Consider the following 18,474-nt stretch of genomic DNA (forward strand, 5'->3'; position numbering starts at 1 on the left):
ATGGAGGAGTACGTGAGGGAGGCGCTTTCACGCGGACACATTCGCAAATCTTCGTCCCCGGCAGGGGCTGGATTTTTCTTTGTGAAAAAGAAGGGCGGTGAGTTGAGGCCTTGCATCGATTACAGGGGTCTCAATCGCATCACGATCAAGAACGCTTACCCGATACCCTTGATTTCCGAGCTGTTCGATCGCCTTAAAGGGGCCACGGTCTTTACCAAACTCGACCTGAGGGCGGCATATAACCTGGTAAGGATCAAGGCGGGCGATGAGTGGAAGACCGCGTTTAACACCAGGACCGGTCATTACGAATCCTTGGTTATGCCCTTTGGGTTGTGCAATGCGCCCGCAGTCTTTCAGGAATTCATCAACGATGTTTTCCGTGACCTGTTGCAGCAGTGTGTGGTTGTCTATTTGGATGACATCTTGGTATATTCTGAATCCATGGAGGCCCACATTCTGGATGTCAGACGAGTGTTGCAACGGTTACGAGAGAACAAGCTGTTCGGTAAGCTTGAGAAATGCGAATTTCACCGATCCCAGGTAACCTTCTTAGGTTACATCATTTCCGCTGAGGGGTTCTCCATGGATCCTGAGAAGGTTTCGGCTGTCTTACAGTGGCCCCAGCCCAGTGGTCTTCGTTCCCTGCAGCGCTTTTTGGGCTTCGCCAATTATTATCGGAAGTTCATCAGGGACTTTTCCATGCTGGCCAAGCCTCTCACGGATCTGACCAGGAAGGGCAGTAATTCCCAGGTCTGGCCGCTCGAGGCCATCCGAGCTTTTGAGGCCCTAAAGTCCGCCTTTGTGTCGGCTCCGATTCTGTCGCATCCCAACCCTGGGTTGCCCTTTGTCCTCGAGGTGGACGCGTCTGAGACGGGAGTAGGCGCCCTTCTGTCTCAGCGTAGAACACCAGAGGGTCCTCTGCTTCCTTGTGGGTTTTACTCCCGGAAACTGTCTTCCGCGGAGTGCAACTATCAGATTGGTGACAGGGAGTTATTGGCCATCGTGCAGGCCCTTAAAGAATGGAGACACTTGCTCGAGGGTTCGGTGGTTCCGGTTCTCATCCTGACGGACCACAAGAATCTGACCTACCTTTCTGAAGCCAAGAGATTGACACCACGTCAGGCCAGATGGGCTCTGTTCTTGTCACGTTTTAATTACGTGGTCTCCTACCTACCCGGTTCCAAGAACATCAGGGCGGATGCCTTATCACGGCAGTACTCCGAGCTGTCCAGGGAGGAGTCGATTCCGACTTCGGTCATACCTCCAAATCAGATCCTGGCCACCATTCGCACCAGCCTGATCTCTCCCCTGGGTGAGCAGATTTTGGCGGCTCAATCTGGTGCTCCCTCTGGGAGACCCAACGGCAGATGTTTTGTGCCTGAGGAGTTGCGCACTCGGTTGTTGCGAACCTACCATAACTCCAAGACCGCGGGGCATCCTGGAAAGAATCAGCTGTCCTGGGCTGTTTCACGTCTGTTCTGGTGGCCTTCCCTACGTTCCGACATCGCCGCATATGTAGCGGCATGCTCCGTTTGTGCCCAGAGTAAGTCCCCTCGGCACCTTCCGTTGGGCCTTCTGCAACCCATAGCCACCGGGGAGCGCCCATGGTCACACCTGGGGATGGATTTCATTGTGGACCTCCCTGCATCCCGAGGCCATACGGTCATTCTCATGATTGTGGATCGGTTTTCCAAAATGTGCCACTGTGTTCCTCTCAAGAAGTTACCCTCTGCACAAGAGTTGGCCACGATTTTTGCCAGGGAGGTCTTCCGGTTGCACGGTTTGCCCAAGGAGATTGTGTCAGATCGGGGGAGTCAGTTTGTGTCCAGGTTCTGGCGCGCCTTTTGCTCCCAGTTGGGGATTCATCTCTCCTTCTCCTCGGCCTACCACCCTCAGTCCAATGGGGCCGCAGAACGATCCAATCAGGCCTTGGAGCAATTCCTTCGTTGCTATGTCTCCGATCACCAAGACAATTGGGTTGACCTCCTGCCTTGGGCTGAGTTTGCCAGGAACACGGCGGTGAACTCTTCCTCTGGGACGTCTCCCTTCATGGCCAATTATGGGTTCCAACCTGCCGTGTTACCGGAGGTATTCTCTCCCCAGGATATTCCGGCTGTGGAGGATCACCTTTCCGTCCTACGTGCTTCTTGGGTACAGATCCAGAAGTCCCTTGAGGTCTCTGCGCAGCGCCAGAGACTCCAGGCTGATCGCAGACGAGCGCCTGCTCCTTCCTACCAGGTCGGAGACCGTGTATGGTTGTCCACCCGCAACCTCAACCTTCGAGTGCCCACTCCCAAGCTGGCGCCTCGCTTTGTTGGTCCCTTCCGAGTGCTTCGCAGGGTAAACCCGGTAGCCTATGCCCTTGCGCTTCCTCCTGGCATGCGGATCTCCAACGTGTTTCATGTCTCCCTGTTGAAGCCACTGGTGTGTAATCGTTTCACTTCCTCGGCCTCGTCCGGTCCAAGTGGGCAATCGTGAGGAATATGAGGTGAGCAATATCCTGGACTCACGCCTGGTCCGCGGTCGGTTGCAGTTTTTGGTCCATTGGCGTGGTTATGGTCCAGAGGAGCGTTCCTGGGTTCCCTCCGCAGATGTCCATGCTCCTGCCTTGCTCCGAGCCTTCCACGCACGCTTCCCTCAGAAACCGTTTTGTGCTCCGCGGAGGAGGGGCCCTTGAGGGGGAGGTACTGTCATGGTCTTACCTTCTTGCTGTTCTCCTTCGTTTGACATGTGCTGGCGGCCATCTTGGTTTCTGGGTTTCTTGTAGCCTTCCACCCTGCGGCTCCTCCTTCCCACTGGGAGGAGCTGGATGCCTAGCTCATATATATAGGAGGTCTGTGGCTTCAGTTCCTTGCTTGGTCCTCTTGTGTTCACATGCTTCTAAGACTGCTGCTGCTTCTGGTTCCTGATCCTGGCTTCGTCTGACTACCCTGCTGGTTCCTGATCCTGGCTTCGTCTGACTACCCTGCTGGTTCCTGATCCTGGCTTCGTCTGACTACCCTTCTGGTTCCTGACCTCTGGCTTCGCAAAGACTCTGCTCGGTTTCACCATCCGTTTGGACTTTTGCTTTACAGCTCTATTTTCAATAAAGCCTTCTTATTTTCACTTATCTCTTGTTGTACGTCTGGTTCATGGTTCCGTGACAATTAGACAGTGGCGCAGTTTTCCTCCCACTGTGCGGACGGTACATAGAGCTCTCAATTTCCCTGTGTTTCCCTCTTTGGATTCTGTTTGTGCAATAAACTCTTGTGTGTCTGTACTTGATTTCCATTTGTTTTTGCTTGACGACGCAGAGGTCTCTCCTGGGACTTCCAACTCGTGACAGGTAGCAAAATGTTTTGACAGCGAATTGTGGACTTGTGCTTACAGATTCTATCCATGATGTTTTGTGTGGTTTCGCCTATGTATGCTAGGCCACATGGACATTTTATTATGTAGATCACATTGGAAGTTTTGCATGTATAGAAGTCTCGTATGGCAAAGACTTCGCTGCACATCTTCACCTGAATAGGATGACCACCCGCCAATTCAAGTCTTATATAATATTCACATCACTAATTTATTGATTTGTTTTGTATAACTATTCCAGTGTTAGGCTATATGCCGAAAAACGTTTTGTGAACTGGAAAACAGCCTATGCAATAAAGTACTGCAATTAAAGCATACAAGTGGTTTTCAGGAGTTTTTCTCTATTCTTTTCTAAGAAAGCAGTTTGTGTAGTTAGGATTCATTAATATTCAGCTTTTTTTTTTTTAAATAAGCCAAACACATATGAAAGTTGATGTGATATGTTAATTCCTATGACAAATTTGTTATTTTTTCATACCATGAGAATTAAAACACAAGTTCCCTTTAGGGCCTCAATCATGTTTTTTGTTTGTTTGACAAAAGTGTAATTGTAGAAACATTAGCATAGCAAATGAGAGATCATATCCAGGGTATCTAAATATGATCATCTACAAAAAATTACTTTTACTAAGAAAACTGCTGAAAGTTCCTGAATTACAATAACTGATTAGTTTGTGTGTTTAGGAAACTGCAAATATGCAGGCATATGAAAAACAATGTACACCCTCTTTGAATTTTATAGTTTTACATATAAGGATATAAAAGACATCTGGTTCTTAGAAGGTCTTAAATTATGTAAATACAACCTCGGATGAACCACGACACACAACAGACTCCACCGTGTCATTATTTATTTTAATCAGCAAAAATGAAGCCAATGTTGGAAAGCCATTTGTGAAATACTAAGTACACACCATGACTCAATAGCTTGTAGAACCACCTTTAGTAGCAGTAACTTGAGGTGGTCTTTTTCTGTTATCAGTCTCTCACATCATTCTGGATAAATAGTGACCCATTCTTCTTTATAGTTTTGCTTCAGTTGAGGTTTGTGGAAATTCATATATGCACAGCTCTCTTAAGGTCCCACCAAAGCATTTCAGTTGGATTGAGGTCTGGACTTTGACTGGGCCATTGCAACACCTTGATTCTTTTCTTTTTCAGCCATTCTGTTATAGATATGTTGTCCTGCTGCATGGCCCAGTTTCAACCAAGCTTAAGCTGTTGGTATAGGGTGTTTGTGTTGATATGCTGTGTTTGGTAAACGTGGCACTATGCCTTATGGTCAAACATCTGTTCTTTGGTTTTAGTTTGCCCAGAGAACATTGTTCCAGAAGTCTTGTGATTTGTTCAGATGCAACTTTGCAAACTTAAGCTGTGGTGCCATGTTCTTTTAATAAAGAAGAGTTTTTTTTCCTGGCAGCCCTTCCAGACAAGCCATACTTGTTCAGTCTTTTCTTCATTGTAATGTCATGCATTTGAGCTTTTAACATGTTAAGTGAGGCCTGTGGAGTCTTAGATTTAGCACTTGGGCATGATCTAACCTTGTAGTGATTTTGCTGGGATGTCCACTTTTGGGAAGATTGTCAACTGTATTGAAAGCTTTCCTCTTGTGAATAATCGTTCTGACTGTAGAATGATTAACTCCAAATTGCCTTATAACTCTTCCCAAGTTGATGGACAGCAACAAAGATAATTGCTGATGTATTTCCTTCAGTTTATAAAAGTCTGATATTAAAGGAGTTGTTTGGCCTAGTAGCTGAGAAACCCAATGGCCAGATCCTGTACACAAATTACAGAAAACATGGCTCATCTGTCCGCAGTCCTGTCATTTTTGCTCCAGTGCCCTGTTCTCTGTTCTGTTCTCTGCTAGAGCAGAAGTGGCTTTGTGGTGTGATACAGTCCTGATCAAAAGTTTAAGACCACTTGAAAAATGGCAAAAAATCATATTTAGCATGGCTGGATCTTAACAAGGTTCCAAATAGAGCTTCAACATGCAACAAGAAGAAATGGAAGTGAGACAAAACATTTTTTGAGCATTCAATTTAATGAAAACAACGAATAAACTGAAACAGGCTGTTTTTCAGCTGATCAAAAGTTTAGGACCACACCTCCAAAAAAAACTAAACCCCCCCAAAACAGAAATCCAACTTCCAAACATGAACTCAGTAATGAGTAGCTCCACCTTTATTGTTTATCACTTCCAAAATTTGTTTCGGCATGCTTGATGCAAGCGTTTCCATGAGGTAGGTGGGAACATTTTTCCAAGTGGTGAAAACGGCCGCACGAAGGCCATCTACTGTCTGGAACTGTTGTCCATTTTTGTAAACTTCCCTTGCCATCCATCCCCAAAGGTTCTCAATTGGATTTAGATCAGGGGAACACGCAGGATGGGCCAAAAGAGTGATGTTATTCTCCTGGAAGAAGTCCCTTGTCCTGCGGGCATTGTGCACTGTAGAATTGTCCTGTTGAAAAACCCAGTCGTTACCACACAGACGAGGGCCCTCAGTCATGAGGAAAGCTCTCTGCAACATCTGGACATAGCCAGCGGCCGTTTGACGCCCCTGCACTTCCTGAAGCTCCATTGTTCCACTGAAGGAAAAAGCACCCCAGACCATTATGGCACCCTCTCCACTGTGGTTTTGTATATGGTTTGAATTACTTTAGGGTTCTGGTCTGAGATCTTAACAAAATTAGGGTTCTATATTTATATGTGGCTTGTATACAGTTTGAATTAATTTTGGAGGTTTGGTCTGTGGTCTGAAATAATGTAGGAGTCTGATCGGGGGTCTGAATTAATTTAGGGGTCTAAAATTTTGCTTTTAGGTGCAGTGTGTTTTAAATATGCCCATGCTTTCAAATGTATCTGTGTACTTGGACACTATTATTTTAGTAGTATTGTATTTTGGGGCAATGACCAGCATTCTAGTAATGAGGGCACATAAGTGAGACACAAACACAGAATTGATGGTACAAGATAGATGTCAGTGTGGAAGGATGTGAGGGTTGTTTTGCTATACTGTAGACGCTGTGGATGACTGTAGAAGGGACCACAGTTGTATCAAAAGAAATGAAAATGAAAGACAACAATCAGAGAAGTTATCACCTGTGAAAAAGGCTAGTTTCACATTGGCACTTTTGGATCCGGCAGGCTGTTCCGGCAGGGAACATTTTGCCAGATCTTGCTGTATTCCAGCATTGCTAGAAGCTACCGCATTGTCTCCTGGCCCCATTAACTGTAATGGGGACCGGAGGAGATCCGGCTGCAAACCGGCAAATATGACAAGAAAGGCTGGACTAAGACCACTGTGCCAGATCTCCGCGATCCCCATTATAGTTAAAGGATAACTGTCGTATATTTTTTTGGGGAGTATTGGATTGTGGTGATTAATATCATTTTGGTGGCCCTATTTCAACTTTTCACTATGTATTCAATTACCCCTTAATTCCACATTTTTGTTCCCTGTACTGCCTACTTTTACCTGTGCTTAAAATCGGGTTGCTAGGCATGGTCCATCTATCTGTTGACAGACGGAGCACGCAGTGTGCAAGGTCACATCACTGACAGCCAGGGACTGTAAGTAAATGATTAAAGCCAGGTCCTCCCCAGCAGCTGATAACAGTGCCTGGGCTGTGTGCACTTCTCCCTGTCCCTGCGCTTGGCAGATGCTACCTCACTCAGCAGAGCTGGAGAATGCAGAGTTGGAGCAGCGCACAACAGGGAAGGGAGATCTGCCATCTGCTCAGTGTATAAATGAAAGCAACATGTGGTAAGAGGACACCTTTGTTCTGCAGGAGATTAACCCTTTAGGGGAAGGGCTCTGGTTACTGACACTTTTGGGGGGCTATTGTTACTGGCTAGTGAGGGCAGGCGGGATTAGCCTCAGGGTGAGGGCAGTGGCGGCCATCTTAACTGAATAGTGAAATTGCAGTTTTGTGCAGACTGGTTGCTAAGGGCTGAATCTTATTAAATATGGGGTAAGTCAGTCTAATAGTAACTGATTCTGGAATATCATGTTATTAGTAACTACATATATGAAAATTGAAATTAGGGTCTAAATGTGACAGTTATCCTTTAATGGGGCTTGTGGCTATCAGGTGGTAGTATCCGGCAGTGCCAGATACAGATATCTCTGGCAGGGAGCAGCCTGCTGGAGATGTCTAACGCTAGTGGGAAACTAGTCTAAACAGATTTATAGTTTGTATTCTGCTTGTGATTGGTACTATGCTCTCTTTTACAGTCTAAAGTGACTTGAGATCATACTTTGTGGACTGCTGGTGTAAAACTGGTATCTGAACTCAAAATGTTCATTATACAGCAGCATTAATGGCTATATTTTTATTTGCCATTGCTTACTTTTCATTTTGATATAATACATGTGCAATGTAGGGTAATTAGGTTGGTGCTAGTGCAATGTCAATGCCTGAATTCATCCAGCGAAACTATGCATTGCTTTCCTGGGAGGGTTGCTATGCTGACCAACCAGATCCCAACTTCTTGACTTGCCAGTGTGACTGGAAGTCAAGCCAATCAGGCTTCTGACTCTGTCCAATCCTAGAGCTAGGTTGACATTTTAAGACTGACGATTCCTAATTGTACTATACTGTGCAATATCCTATTGACTTTTCGGGTGAACTGATTTCTAGCTGGTTTTTGGATTTAGCTTGTGGCTCCTGTTCCTGCTTATATTGACTCTCCTGGTCATGGACTTTGGCCTGCTTCAGGATTAACCTCTTGTGTACTGCATTTACTGTGTATTCTGTTATGGTCCAGACCATGACCCTAGTTCTTCCTAACAGAGGAGTGTTGTTGCACATGGGCATGATGCTGAAAAAGGAACAGGTAATGTTTCCATGTAGCTTTAGGTTGGACCCTGGTATTGGTCCACTGGTCAGCCATAATCACTCCAGTCTGACATTGGACGTGCAGCATGATACTGAAATATGTAACTTCTACCTCTTACAGCATAATTAATGCATTAAAAGTAATTTTTCTCCAGAATGAAGCAACATATCATGAAGTGAATCGTATTATTACATTCACCTGAGCTAGCCCTACAAGACACTCTGCCTGGTTTAACTGTTCATTTCCTGGTGACAGGCTCCCTTTAAACTTGAAAATGAATGGAAAATATTGTGTATTTATTGACATTTCGTTTGATGATGAGGTCTATCGGTTTCTAGCAAATGATCCTTGGAATGAATCTTGTATCCTTTACAATTTATAGACTGTACAAATTGTTCATGTTTTTCATCTAGTGCCAAGTTGAAAAATTAAGCTTCTAATCTGCCATACAGTTGGCATAGTAGCAACAGTGATTGATAGACTTGGTCATAGGCTCTGGGAATGGATATGACATTTTTACTATGTTTCTGGCTCCCACAATACATAATCTACCATATTATAAATTATTAACTGACTTGTTTGTATTATGTGACACATTGCACAGTGATGTAACTGAATATCATATATAATAGAAATCATTGTATTACACACTATGTAATATGCTAATTGTAACATATTATGGAACTTGATTTATATGTACTCTCCATAAATAAATGTAATAAATAACCAGTGAAGGTAAAATACTTTTTGTGAGATTTTGCTCGCTTTACATGTCTGTGTTAAGCTTGCATGTGTACTGTAACATGAATCTGAGATATTTCGCTGCCACCGCTTCAAGTTGCACCCATAGGAAATAATCATGTTGGTTGTTACTGAAGGTAATATAAAATTTTTATCCTAAGGGAGAAAAGAAGTGAACATATGTATAGATATCACATAGCCATTTCCAGTAGCCTGCTTCCCCAACTTAAGAATAATGATTGAAGTAACTTGCATCTAAGCAGCTAGTAGCCTCATGCCTATATAGAATTATAGATATATCATGAATGAGGGTTAGTATACTTTTAAAACTTTTTATATGGGTAAAATTCTATGGACATTGTTTTTCTAAATAGGATGATTTGCTATTTTAGGCATACTAATTGTTGATGATAAGCACTAGTCTTGAGCGAATCGATCCGAAGTCCATTAGGTCAAACACTTCGACTTTAAATGCTGTCTCAATACACCTTTAGGATGTATTGACTCTGTGGAGCCAAACTTCATTTCACCTGAAGTCGCGCGAGACTTTGGTGAATTCGGTATTTATTTCTGCATCTTTAAAAACTTTTACAATTAGGAATCTGAAGTTGGGTTTGTGACTGAGGTACCAGCCAGTACCAAATCCGACTTCGGATTCCTAATTTTAAATGTTTTTAAAGATGCAGAAATGAATACCGAATTAATTCACTGAAGTCTTGTGCAACTTCGGGTGAAACAAATTTTGGCTCCACAGAGCCAATTGATTTTAATGCTGTACGGAGACAGCATTAAAATCAAAGTGTCTGACTGAATCGACTTTGGATCGATGATCTGAAGCTCGATTCGATCAACACTAATTAGTACAACTGAGCATAGACTTATTTGTACTTCCTAGGTGTGCCCTAGTGGACTCAGTGCTCTTTTGGGCAACTGTCTAGAAGTAAAAAACAACTCATCTGGGATATGGTAGGAGGAGTTTTCCAATAAAACACAGATGACAATAAAACACAGTTTGTGACACAACCAAATAGTGCGGCCTTTGAACCAGGTCAAGGATCTCAAACACAAAATCAGGCTGCTCCAAAGTGACAATAGTGTTCACAGCCTGTCCTATTGGTGTTGTTGTGATTCAGAGGGATTACCACCTGCCACAATCTGTTCTGCCGATAAGCCTAGTGCAAAAGTGCACACTTTGTAGTGGGAATTGCACTGCACCTATGGTTCACCATAGCCAATACACCACTAACTATTGTATCCTTCATTCTTCTTGTCTGCTTGTTCTCTCATCTCGTAGCTTTCTCAGTGGGCTTCTGCATGGTGACACTGAGCATATGAGGAAGGCCAAAGACTGAGACAACAGGTAATAGAGGCAAACAGGCAAGACTCACCTAGGGGTTCCTTGTTGCTCTCAGCCATGCTGACAACTCTCCCTTCTGCTCCAGTGCAAAGACATAAAGGCTAGAATAAAATTGTATAAAACCATGCATCTCCACAAATGATGCTGTCCTAAGACTATGGATGTCAGCATTGCTCTAGTGCAAAGCTTATTATTATTCTACACTCCGATCCACCCACCAATCTGATTGGAGATGCATAAGATGCATGAACACGAATGCCAAAGTGGCAAGATTAATCCCGTTTATCACACTGGTAAATTTTACACACTGGTAAAACTTTACTTTTATTAGAGAACTGATTAAGAAATTATTATCAAGAAAAATAGATAAAAATGGTGAAGAAAAAGTGTATATAGAGGAGGAGAGGACACACCCTGTGACTAATACCACACCTCGTGCCCGCTTGACGTCACGAGACCCGGTATGGTCACTGGTTACCAATGTGTGACGTTACGCCCTCCTGGAGGAGCGGGTAAGGTCAGTCTTGGTACAGTTTTTACAGACTCCTCCTGTCCACACGGGCACAGTGAGGCAACAAGCTGAGAGAACCTTTTCACTGCCCCAGTGAAACAGCACGTTATCAGCCCGGGAAGACTGCCCCCGCTAACGGGATTATATAGGGTAAGAAACCAACCCGTGGTAGCATATTACTAGGCCGAAACACGGACGTGGGGATTCGTGATCGAGATACAAGACAGCACAAGATTAAATTATATTTAATCGCCTTAAGGGCTCATTAGAACTAACACTATACACACAAAGAATATATACAGTGGTCTGAGGTTGTAAATACAGATGGCGTGGTACAAACAGGGTTAAGCAGAACCAAAGTCAGTTTACCAGGTATAGAAGTCCTTTGGACTGTGATGAGGTCTTAGCTGTGGTCACATGGGAAGCAGTTATGTCAGCTGGTTGCAGGTCCCTCTAAACACATAGCACGATGTGACCTCCCATCAGAGAAAGACACGCCTGCCTGCTGGCACAAGCCTTTTAACCTGTAGCCGGCCCCTCCCCTCCCGGCCTCTGGGAGGGGTCCACTCCCCCTCTTCTGGGCTGACAGCAAATGACCCACAAAACCCTTTAGGGTTCATAGCTCCAAACCAGAAGGTCACAGGGAGATTGTTCTGGGACCAATGGGTCCGCCTGGGTTCTGGCTACCAGTAGAGTCCAAGCATGGTATCATTATTTGGTTTCTGTGGGGAGATATGTATGATATCTATGACCACAGGCCTGTTCATCGTTGCCACAGGGACCCAAATATGTATCTGGTTTATGCCTGTGATGGATGGGCGATTCATAATTCCTTATGAACCGCCGGTGCCGTGATGTCTGATAATCTTCATTGAACTGGGGAATGGGCATATTCCTCACACACCCAGTGCACTTTAAAACTGCTAAAGCATATGATAGGGTGTTGTTGTCTCTGTATTGTTATCTGTATTATTTAGACAGTAGGCAGTGTATTTGTTAGATAGTTATCACCAATACCACCAACTAGCAATAGCGGTTTTATTAAACCAAACAGGCAGTGTATATCTCCAACACATAAGAGATATCAATGAATGACCTCTAAGCGACAGGCTGATATCTAGTAGTTACTAAAATATAATCTTTAATTGTAGTGTAATATACTAAAGCTATTTAGTACCAGGATATCTAATATGTTCTCACCTTCAACGGGAACATTAGCTACTCAACGGAAACCTTGGAGTGTTAAAATGGTTAACACAAGAAGGAGAGCACTAAGTTCCGCTTGAGTGACAATGTTGTTAAGGACACAAAGTATCTTGCTGTCTGTGCAAGGTATAGACCTACATTGACCTCAGAGGGGGTTATCCTGGAAGAGATATTTATGACTTATCCTCAGGATACTGCAAGAAAATTTAGACCAGCTTATCCATAGTCACAGGTGCACATCAAGCTAGCAAGCAGACAGCAAACAAAAACGTATGGCAGCACACCATTACACATGCAAACAATAGAACTAAGGATTAGGGATTATTCTGGATTAAAGTGGTACAATACCTAGTATACATAAAAAATGGAAGCTGTTCGCGCACATTTTTGATCAAACATGTGTCGTGCCCATCTACCAGCGTCAAGGAGGCTTCTGCAGATCAGTACCTAACATTAGGATAGGTCATTAGACCATTCAATTCAATGGGGCTGAGCTGCAGCACCAAGCACTGCCACTATAGATGTACGATGCTGTCCTTGGAAAGCTTCCGGGAGCATGCATCGCTTACCAGAACTTAGTTGAGCCGCTCCCTGAAACAGCTGATCGATGGGGGTGCCAGGACTTGGACCCCCGCTGATGTTATAATGATGAGATATTATCATTTCCCCTATAAGGAGCTGTATAACTATCATAGATCTTTGTCACATCAAGCAAACAGCAGAGATGTAGAGTTAACCTCTCGGGGTAACACTGGAACTATAATAGAGAAGGGCTGCCTGTCTATAGTGGACTCTGAAGGGATTATATTTAATAATGCCGCCGCTCCACCTCAAATTGAGCAGCCAGCATATATATGTCGGAGATCTCTCTGCCTGACTATGGGCTCCTCACATTACTCCACCGATGTTTAATGTACCAAAAACTGCCTATCTGTATAGGCTCATAAGAGTCCACTGAGGAGCTAGTTAAGCACCCACTGCTCCTCCTAACATTGAGCGTTGTGTTTATAGTGTAATTCCAGATAGGGTGCTGGAACGGCTGCAGTCCATTCACACTGAGGACAGATGCTTAGCCAGCACTTAAAAGCAGTGTGTATTCTGCATCCCCCCCCCCCCCCTTCCCCGACATGTTTTGCATGTGCATGGCTTTATCAGGGGTCAAGGGCCAAATGCACTCACCAAACCTGTGTTGAAGTGTCCTATGCAGATTCTGGGCAAAACTCCCCAAATTCATTTTCTGGGTCTGGTTTTGGGTCTCAGTGTGATCTGCAGTCTGAATTAGTATACTGGTCTGGGGTCTTAATTCATTTTGAAGTCTGATCTTAATTAATTTAGTGGTCTGATTTTCCCACTAAAATGATAAATCTTGACATAAGACCCATGTAAGCAAACCATTATAAAACTAGATGAGTACCCCTGGTATAAAATATTCATTCCCCAGTGGCAATATTCACTTATTAATACTAAGTTCCTATCCTGCCTGTCCCCAGCAGCTTCTTGGATTGGGTTTCGACGAAGAAACTACAAACTAGTCTGAGAACAAGGGATATGTTATTTAGATGATCGAGTTTTGTATATCACATTGTCGTTAGACTCAAGATAAGTAGAAATGCATTCTCTACAGTAAGGAATTTGGAGTTGGTAAATAAAGCATACTTGCCCGAATCCATAGCGCCCCTCCTTTCCACAAAATGTTACAATGATGACTAGGACACCAGGGACGATGAGGCTTGGATAAAGTTAAGATGTAATATTGCCATCAGTCTCCTTGACACATGGTGTCAGTTTACTTTTCACCTCTGTAGGAGAGGCTCAGTTTTGTGCACCTGCCCTCTCACATGTATGTACAGAGAGGTAATTGCTATACAGCTGACCAAGGGCGTTTGTAGCTAAGGGCTCATGGGCCCTGGTGCAAGAGTTCAGCTTGGGCCCCCTTCCCTCAGTGCTTTGTGGCAAGGTGCAGGGAGGCACATAGGGTTCGTGCTGCCTGATGCAAAAATTAACAGGAAATAAAAGGGAGCAGAAAGCCTGAACAATGTAAAAACAGGGAATACATATAAATACAGTATGATGGCTGATTTTTAAATTTTCACCGGAGTGGTCAATTGACATTCTAGAGACCTGTGTGCATCTAAGATTGTAGCTGCAGTTTGAGGAAGTACCTCCCCTGTTTCATTATGACAATAACCCTATGGCCAAAATAAACCTCTGGCACCCCAGATGTTGTGAAACTACACCTTTCGGCATGCACACTTTCTTGGTTATTCTCAGAACTTCCACAGAAATGAAAAAAGTATGCCGGGAGATTAGTAGTTGTTCACCCCAGCTGGAGAGTTGGAGGTTGCTGACTTCTGCCCTAAAGTCATGTTCAAAACTAAGGGGGTATCCTGGTTGACTGTCTTATAAAATTTTGTATGACTTCCCGAATTTTAAATACATTTTGGCAGGATGATAGTACGAATGAAGCACTTTTACCTCTTGTGGCACCCTTATTTTCTTGTAGATTATAAGGCTACTTTCACATCTGTAAAAATTTGGGGGATTCAGTCAGCACAACCCTATATGCAGGTGCACATCGCTATGGCACATAGGAAATACATATTCAAAGAAAAAAACACAAATGCAATAGCACTCAGCAACCAGCACTCTGCCCTGCCTCCATGCTGGATGTTGAATGAGGCATTGGTGTACATTTTGGCCACATCTGGATCCATCATCGATCGGCAAAAACGCTTCCATCATGATAATACAACCGTCTGCATTCGTTCTGAACGGATCCTGTTGTATTATCTCTAAAATAGCCATGGCGGATCCATCTCTAAAACCATTGTAAGTCAATAGGGGACAGATCCGTTTTCTTTTGTGTCAGAGAAAACTGATCGGTCCCCATTGAATACATTTTGAGTCATGACAGATCCGTCTTGCTCCTCATCCCAGGACGCACTCAGAAACACAGCTTGCAGCGCTTTTGTGTGCGTCATGGGAACGCAATGAAACAGAACGGAATTCTGGTGCACTCCGTTACCTTCAGTTTTGTCCCCATTGACAATAAATGGGGACAAAACTGAAGTGTTTTCCCCTGCTATTGAGATCCTATGACGTTAGTTATATATGAAGTCACTGGGCATTGTCTGTAGCATCCACAGAAGTGTTACTGTTATGGATCCACTGATTATGGATCAAGACGGATCAGTGGTAGTGTGGAACCACTGTGCCAAGTAATCGGTTTAACATTGAGCCGAACCCCAAGAGCGTTATTCTGGCGCTTATACAGGGTTGTGGACTTTGTTGCTGTTTAGCGACCAAACAGCTACTTGCTGGGATGGTTCTAGTGTACTTGGCAGATGACCATAGGACTTGAAACACAGGCAGGATCAGGAAACACACAAAAAACTACAGGCACACTAAGGCCCCTTTCACACGGGCGAGTATTCCGCGTGGGTGCAATGAGTGATATGAACGCATTGCACCCGCACTGAATCCGGACCTATTCATTTCTATGGGGCTGTGCACATGAGCTGTGATTTTCACGCATCACTTGTGCGTTGCATGAAAATCGCAGCATGCTCTATATTCTGCATTTTTCATGCAAAGCAGGCACCATAGAAGTGAATGGGGCCGGGTGAAAATTGCAAGTGCGGATGCGGTGCGATTTTCATGCATGGTTGCTAGGTGACGATCGGGCTGGGGACCCGATCTGTATTATTTTCCCTTATAACATGGTTATAAGGGAAAATAATAGCATTCTGAATACAGAATGCAAAGTAAAATAGTGATGGAGGGGTTAAAAATAAAAAAATTAACTCACCAAGTTCACTTGATCGCGTAGTTGCGGATCTCTGTCTTCTTCTGTAATGTTGAGCTGCCGGCTAAGGACCTGTGGTGACATCACATCACATGGTCCAATCACATGGTCCCTCACCATGGTGATGAACCATGTGATTGGACCATGTGATGTACTCATCACATGGTCCAATCACATGGTTTATCACCATGGTGAGGGACCATGTGATTGGACCATGTGATGTGACGTCACCACAGGTCCTTAGCCGGCAGCTCAACATTACAGAAGAAGACAGAGATCCGCAACTACGCGATCAAGTGAACTTGGTGACGTCACCACAGGTCTTTTGCCAGGTCCTGAAGATAGAACAGAGACCGGCAGCTATGGAGCAGGTAAGTTAACATATTTTTTTTTTAACCCCTTAATTTATGAGGGAAAATAATAAAATCTACACAACACCTAACCCAAACCCGAACTTCAGTGATGAAGTCCGGGTTTGGGTCTGGGTACCAAACATGGCGATTTTTCTAACGTGCATGCAAAACGCATTAAAACGCTTTGCACTCGCGCGGAAAAATCGTGCATTTTACCGCAACGCACCCGCATCTTATCGGGCCCTCACACGCCACGCTCGTGTGAAAGAGGCCTAAGAATTAGGCCTCATGCACATGACCGTTCAGTTTTTTTGCGGATCTGCAAAAAACGGAAGCCGGTCGTGTGCCTTCTGCAATTTGTGGAACGTAATGGGGCGGCCCATGGTAGACATGCCTATTCTTGTCTGCAAAACGGACAAGAATAGGACATGTTATATTTTTTTTGCGGGGCCACGGAACGGAGCAACGGATGCGGACAGCGCACAGAGTGATATTCCTGTGTCCACATGCTTTTGGCTATGTATGTACGGTATTTTACAACACTGCCAACTATATGGGTAGGTGAATGGAGGAGGAGTGATTAACTGATAGGAAAATATGGATTGATGGGAAGTTTTACTTTGTTGTTTTATTGTTTAAGTGTACAAAACTCGAAATGTGCCCCTGCTCCCAAACATATTATTTATGATGCGATGATATTTATGACAGTCTACAAATTGGTTTATGTGTTATCTATCAAGTTCAATGAGTTGATTCTAACATGGAAGGCATTGACAATTTAATAGAATGCCATTCTGTTCCTTTTCAAGGTACTAAGACATCATGTGCTAGGATGCCTGCTGGTTGGGGATTATATATATTGCTTAAAAATCAACACATAGAGACATTATTCTGCAGCCTGAATGCATTCCTGATTGATGTATTGATATAAAAGAAAGTTGTGCTATCTACAATAGCCTGCTATAAAAGAAGTGTTAATCAATAAGCTTTCATATCATGGGTTTTGATGCTAGTTTTAGAACTTTATTCATTTCCTAATACATTTTAAAAATATCTAAATGAAGTGTTGCCAGATTTCCGAGGGCATTTTTGGATGACTTATTGATCCAAAATGTGCATGCCTGTGATACACAACAACTATTATATTAATATGGCAGGAAATATATTCAGGACAAAATTGATAACGCACAAAATCAACGTGCAAATTTTTAGTTGATTTTTATTGGATGCCTAGGAAACTATTTCATGCTCTCAGTCTAAAAAAATCTGGAAAGTTTGCATAAATTCTGTATTTTAAAGTTGAAACTCAGATTAAGGTTATGCGCTCAATGTTATCCATTGAGTACATGTTCAGTTAACATTCCTTCCAAAATCCTTTTTATGACCTTACAATTTATAGCTTTCCCCTTCAAGGTAATTGTGGAACAAAAAACTATTTGCCCTGAAGCAGAGTGTCACTATCTGGGGAATAAATACATCTCCGCACACAGCAGGATGCCTTTTTGTGTAGCTCTACTACATCATCTAAATGCATTTTCAACAATTAACAGGGTCAGTGCGTCTGCGGGGGAGCCAGAAAAGTGAGTCAGAGGGAAGTATAGTAGAAGTCTATATGAATGGTGCCTGGGGAACGATCTGCAGCGGCCAGTGGGATGATAATGATGCATCAGTCATATGTCGTCAGCTTGAACTTAGGTAAGTTTCCCAAACAGGAACTTGGTTCATTGTTGTTATTTAGTTTATATGTCATCCAAGACTTAAAGGGGTTATCCCATGACTAATGTAAATAATGAAAATCAGACATCATACAGTACATGACAATCTATTTCTAACAAAGCTAGAACCAGCCCTGTACCTCACATGGATCCGGAGATCTCCCCATTCATTGCTCTGCTAGATTTATATCAAGTGAAAAAACAAGAGAACGGAGCTCATAGTACCAAAAGTAAAAATATAATTTTATTGTAACATGATTAAAAAATATAAAGCAATAAGTAATGTGCCGTTAAAAAGTGAATGGAAGCAGAAAAAGAGCGCCACCCTGGGATAGCACACGTGTCAAATGTAAAAAATGGTGATCAATGGAATAGGTTATATACGGTACAGTGACCATCCAATGACCCAAAAAAATGCAACCTAAATGACGGATGAGAAAGAGAACCTACACGGCAAAAAATCTAGAGAAGGGTTTGCATTGCAAGTGCCACATAAATGAAGTGAGAGCAAACCTCAGTAATAACTAGATGTAAAATATCCTAAATCAAGTGCCGTATAGGTGAAAAAGAGCAGAGACTCACCAAAAAAACACTG

General features: G+C 43.5%; 1 protein-coding gene across 2 annotated transcripts in view; it reads left to right on the forward strand.

Moving 5' to 3' along the window:
* PRSS12 (serine protease 12) overlaps positions 1-18,474 on the forward strand; it is a 200,405-nt gene that overhangs the window by 27,848 nt on the left and 154,083 nt on the right. The window contains exon 2 of one of the 2 annotated variants that reach the window (XM_040418279.1): positions 17,715-17,859. The exons of the other annotated variant lie outside the window; for it this stretch is intronic. Coding sequence (XP_040274213.1) covers positions 17,715-17,859 — 145 coding nt within the window. The remainder of the gene's footprint in view (positions 1-17,714; positions 17,860-18,474) is intronic. 2 annotated transcript variants of the gene reach the window in all.

Source organism: Bufo bufo, chromosome 2 (assembly GCF_905171765.1).
Source record: "Bufo bufo chromosome 2, aBufBuf1.1, whole genome shotgun sequence".
Taxonomy (NCBI): Eukaryota; Metazoa; Chordata; class Amphibia; order Anura; family Bufonidae; genus Bufo; species Bufo bufo.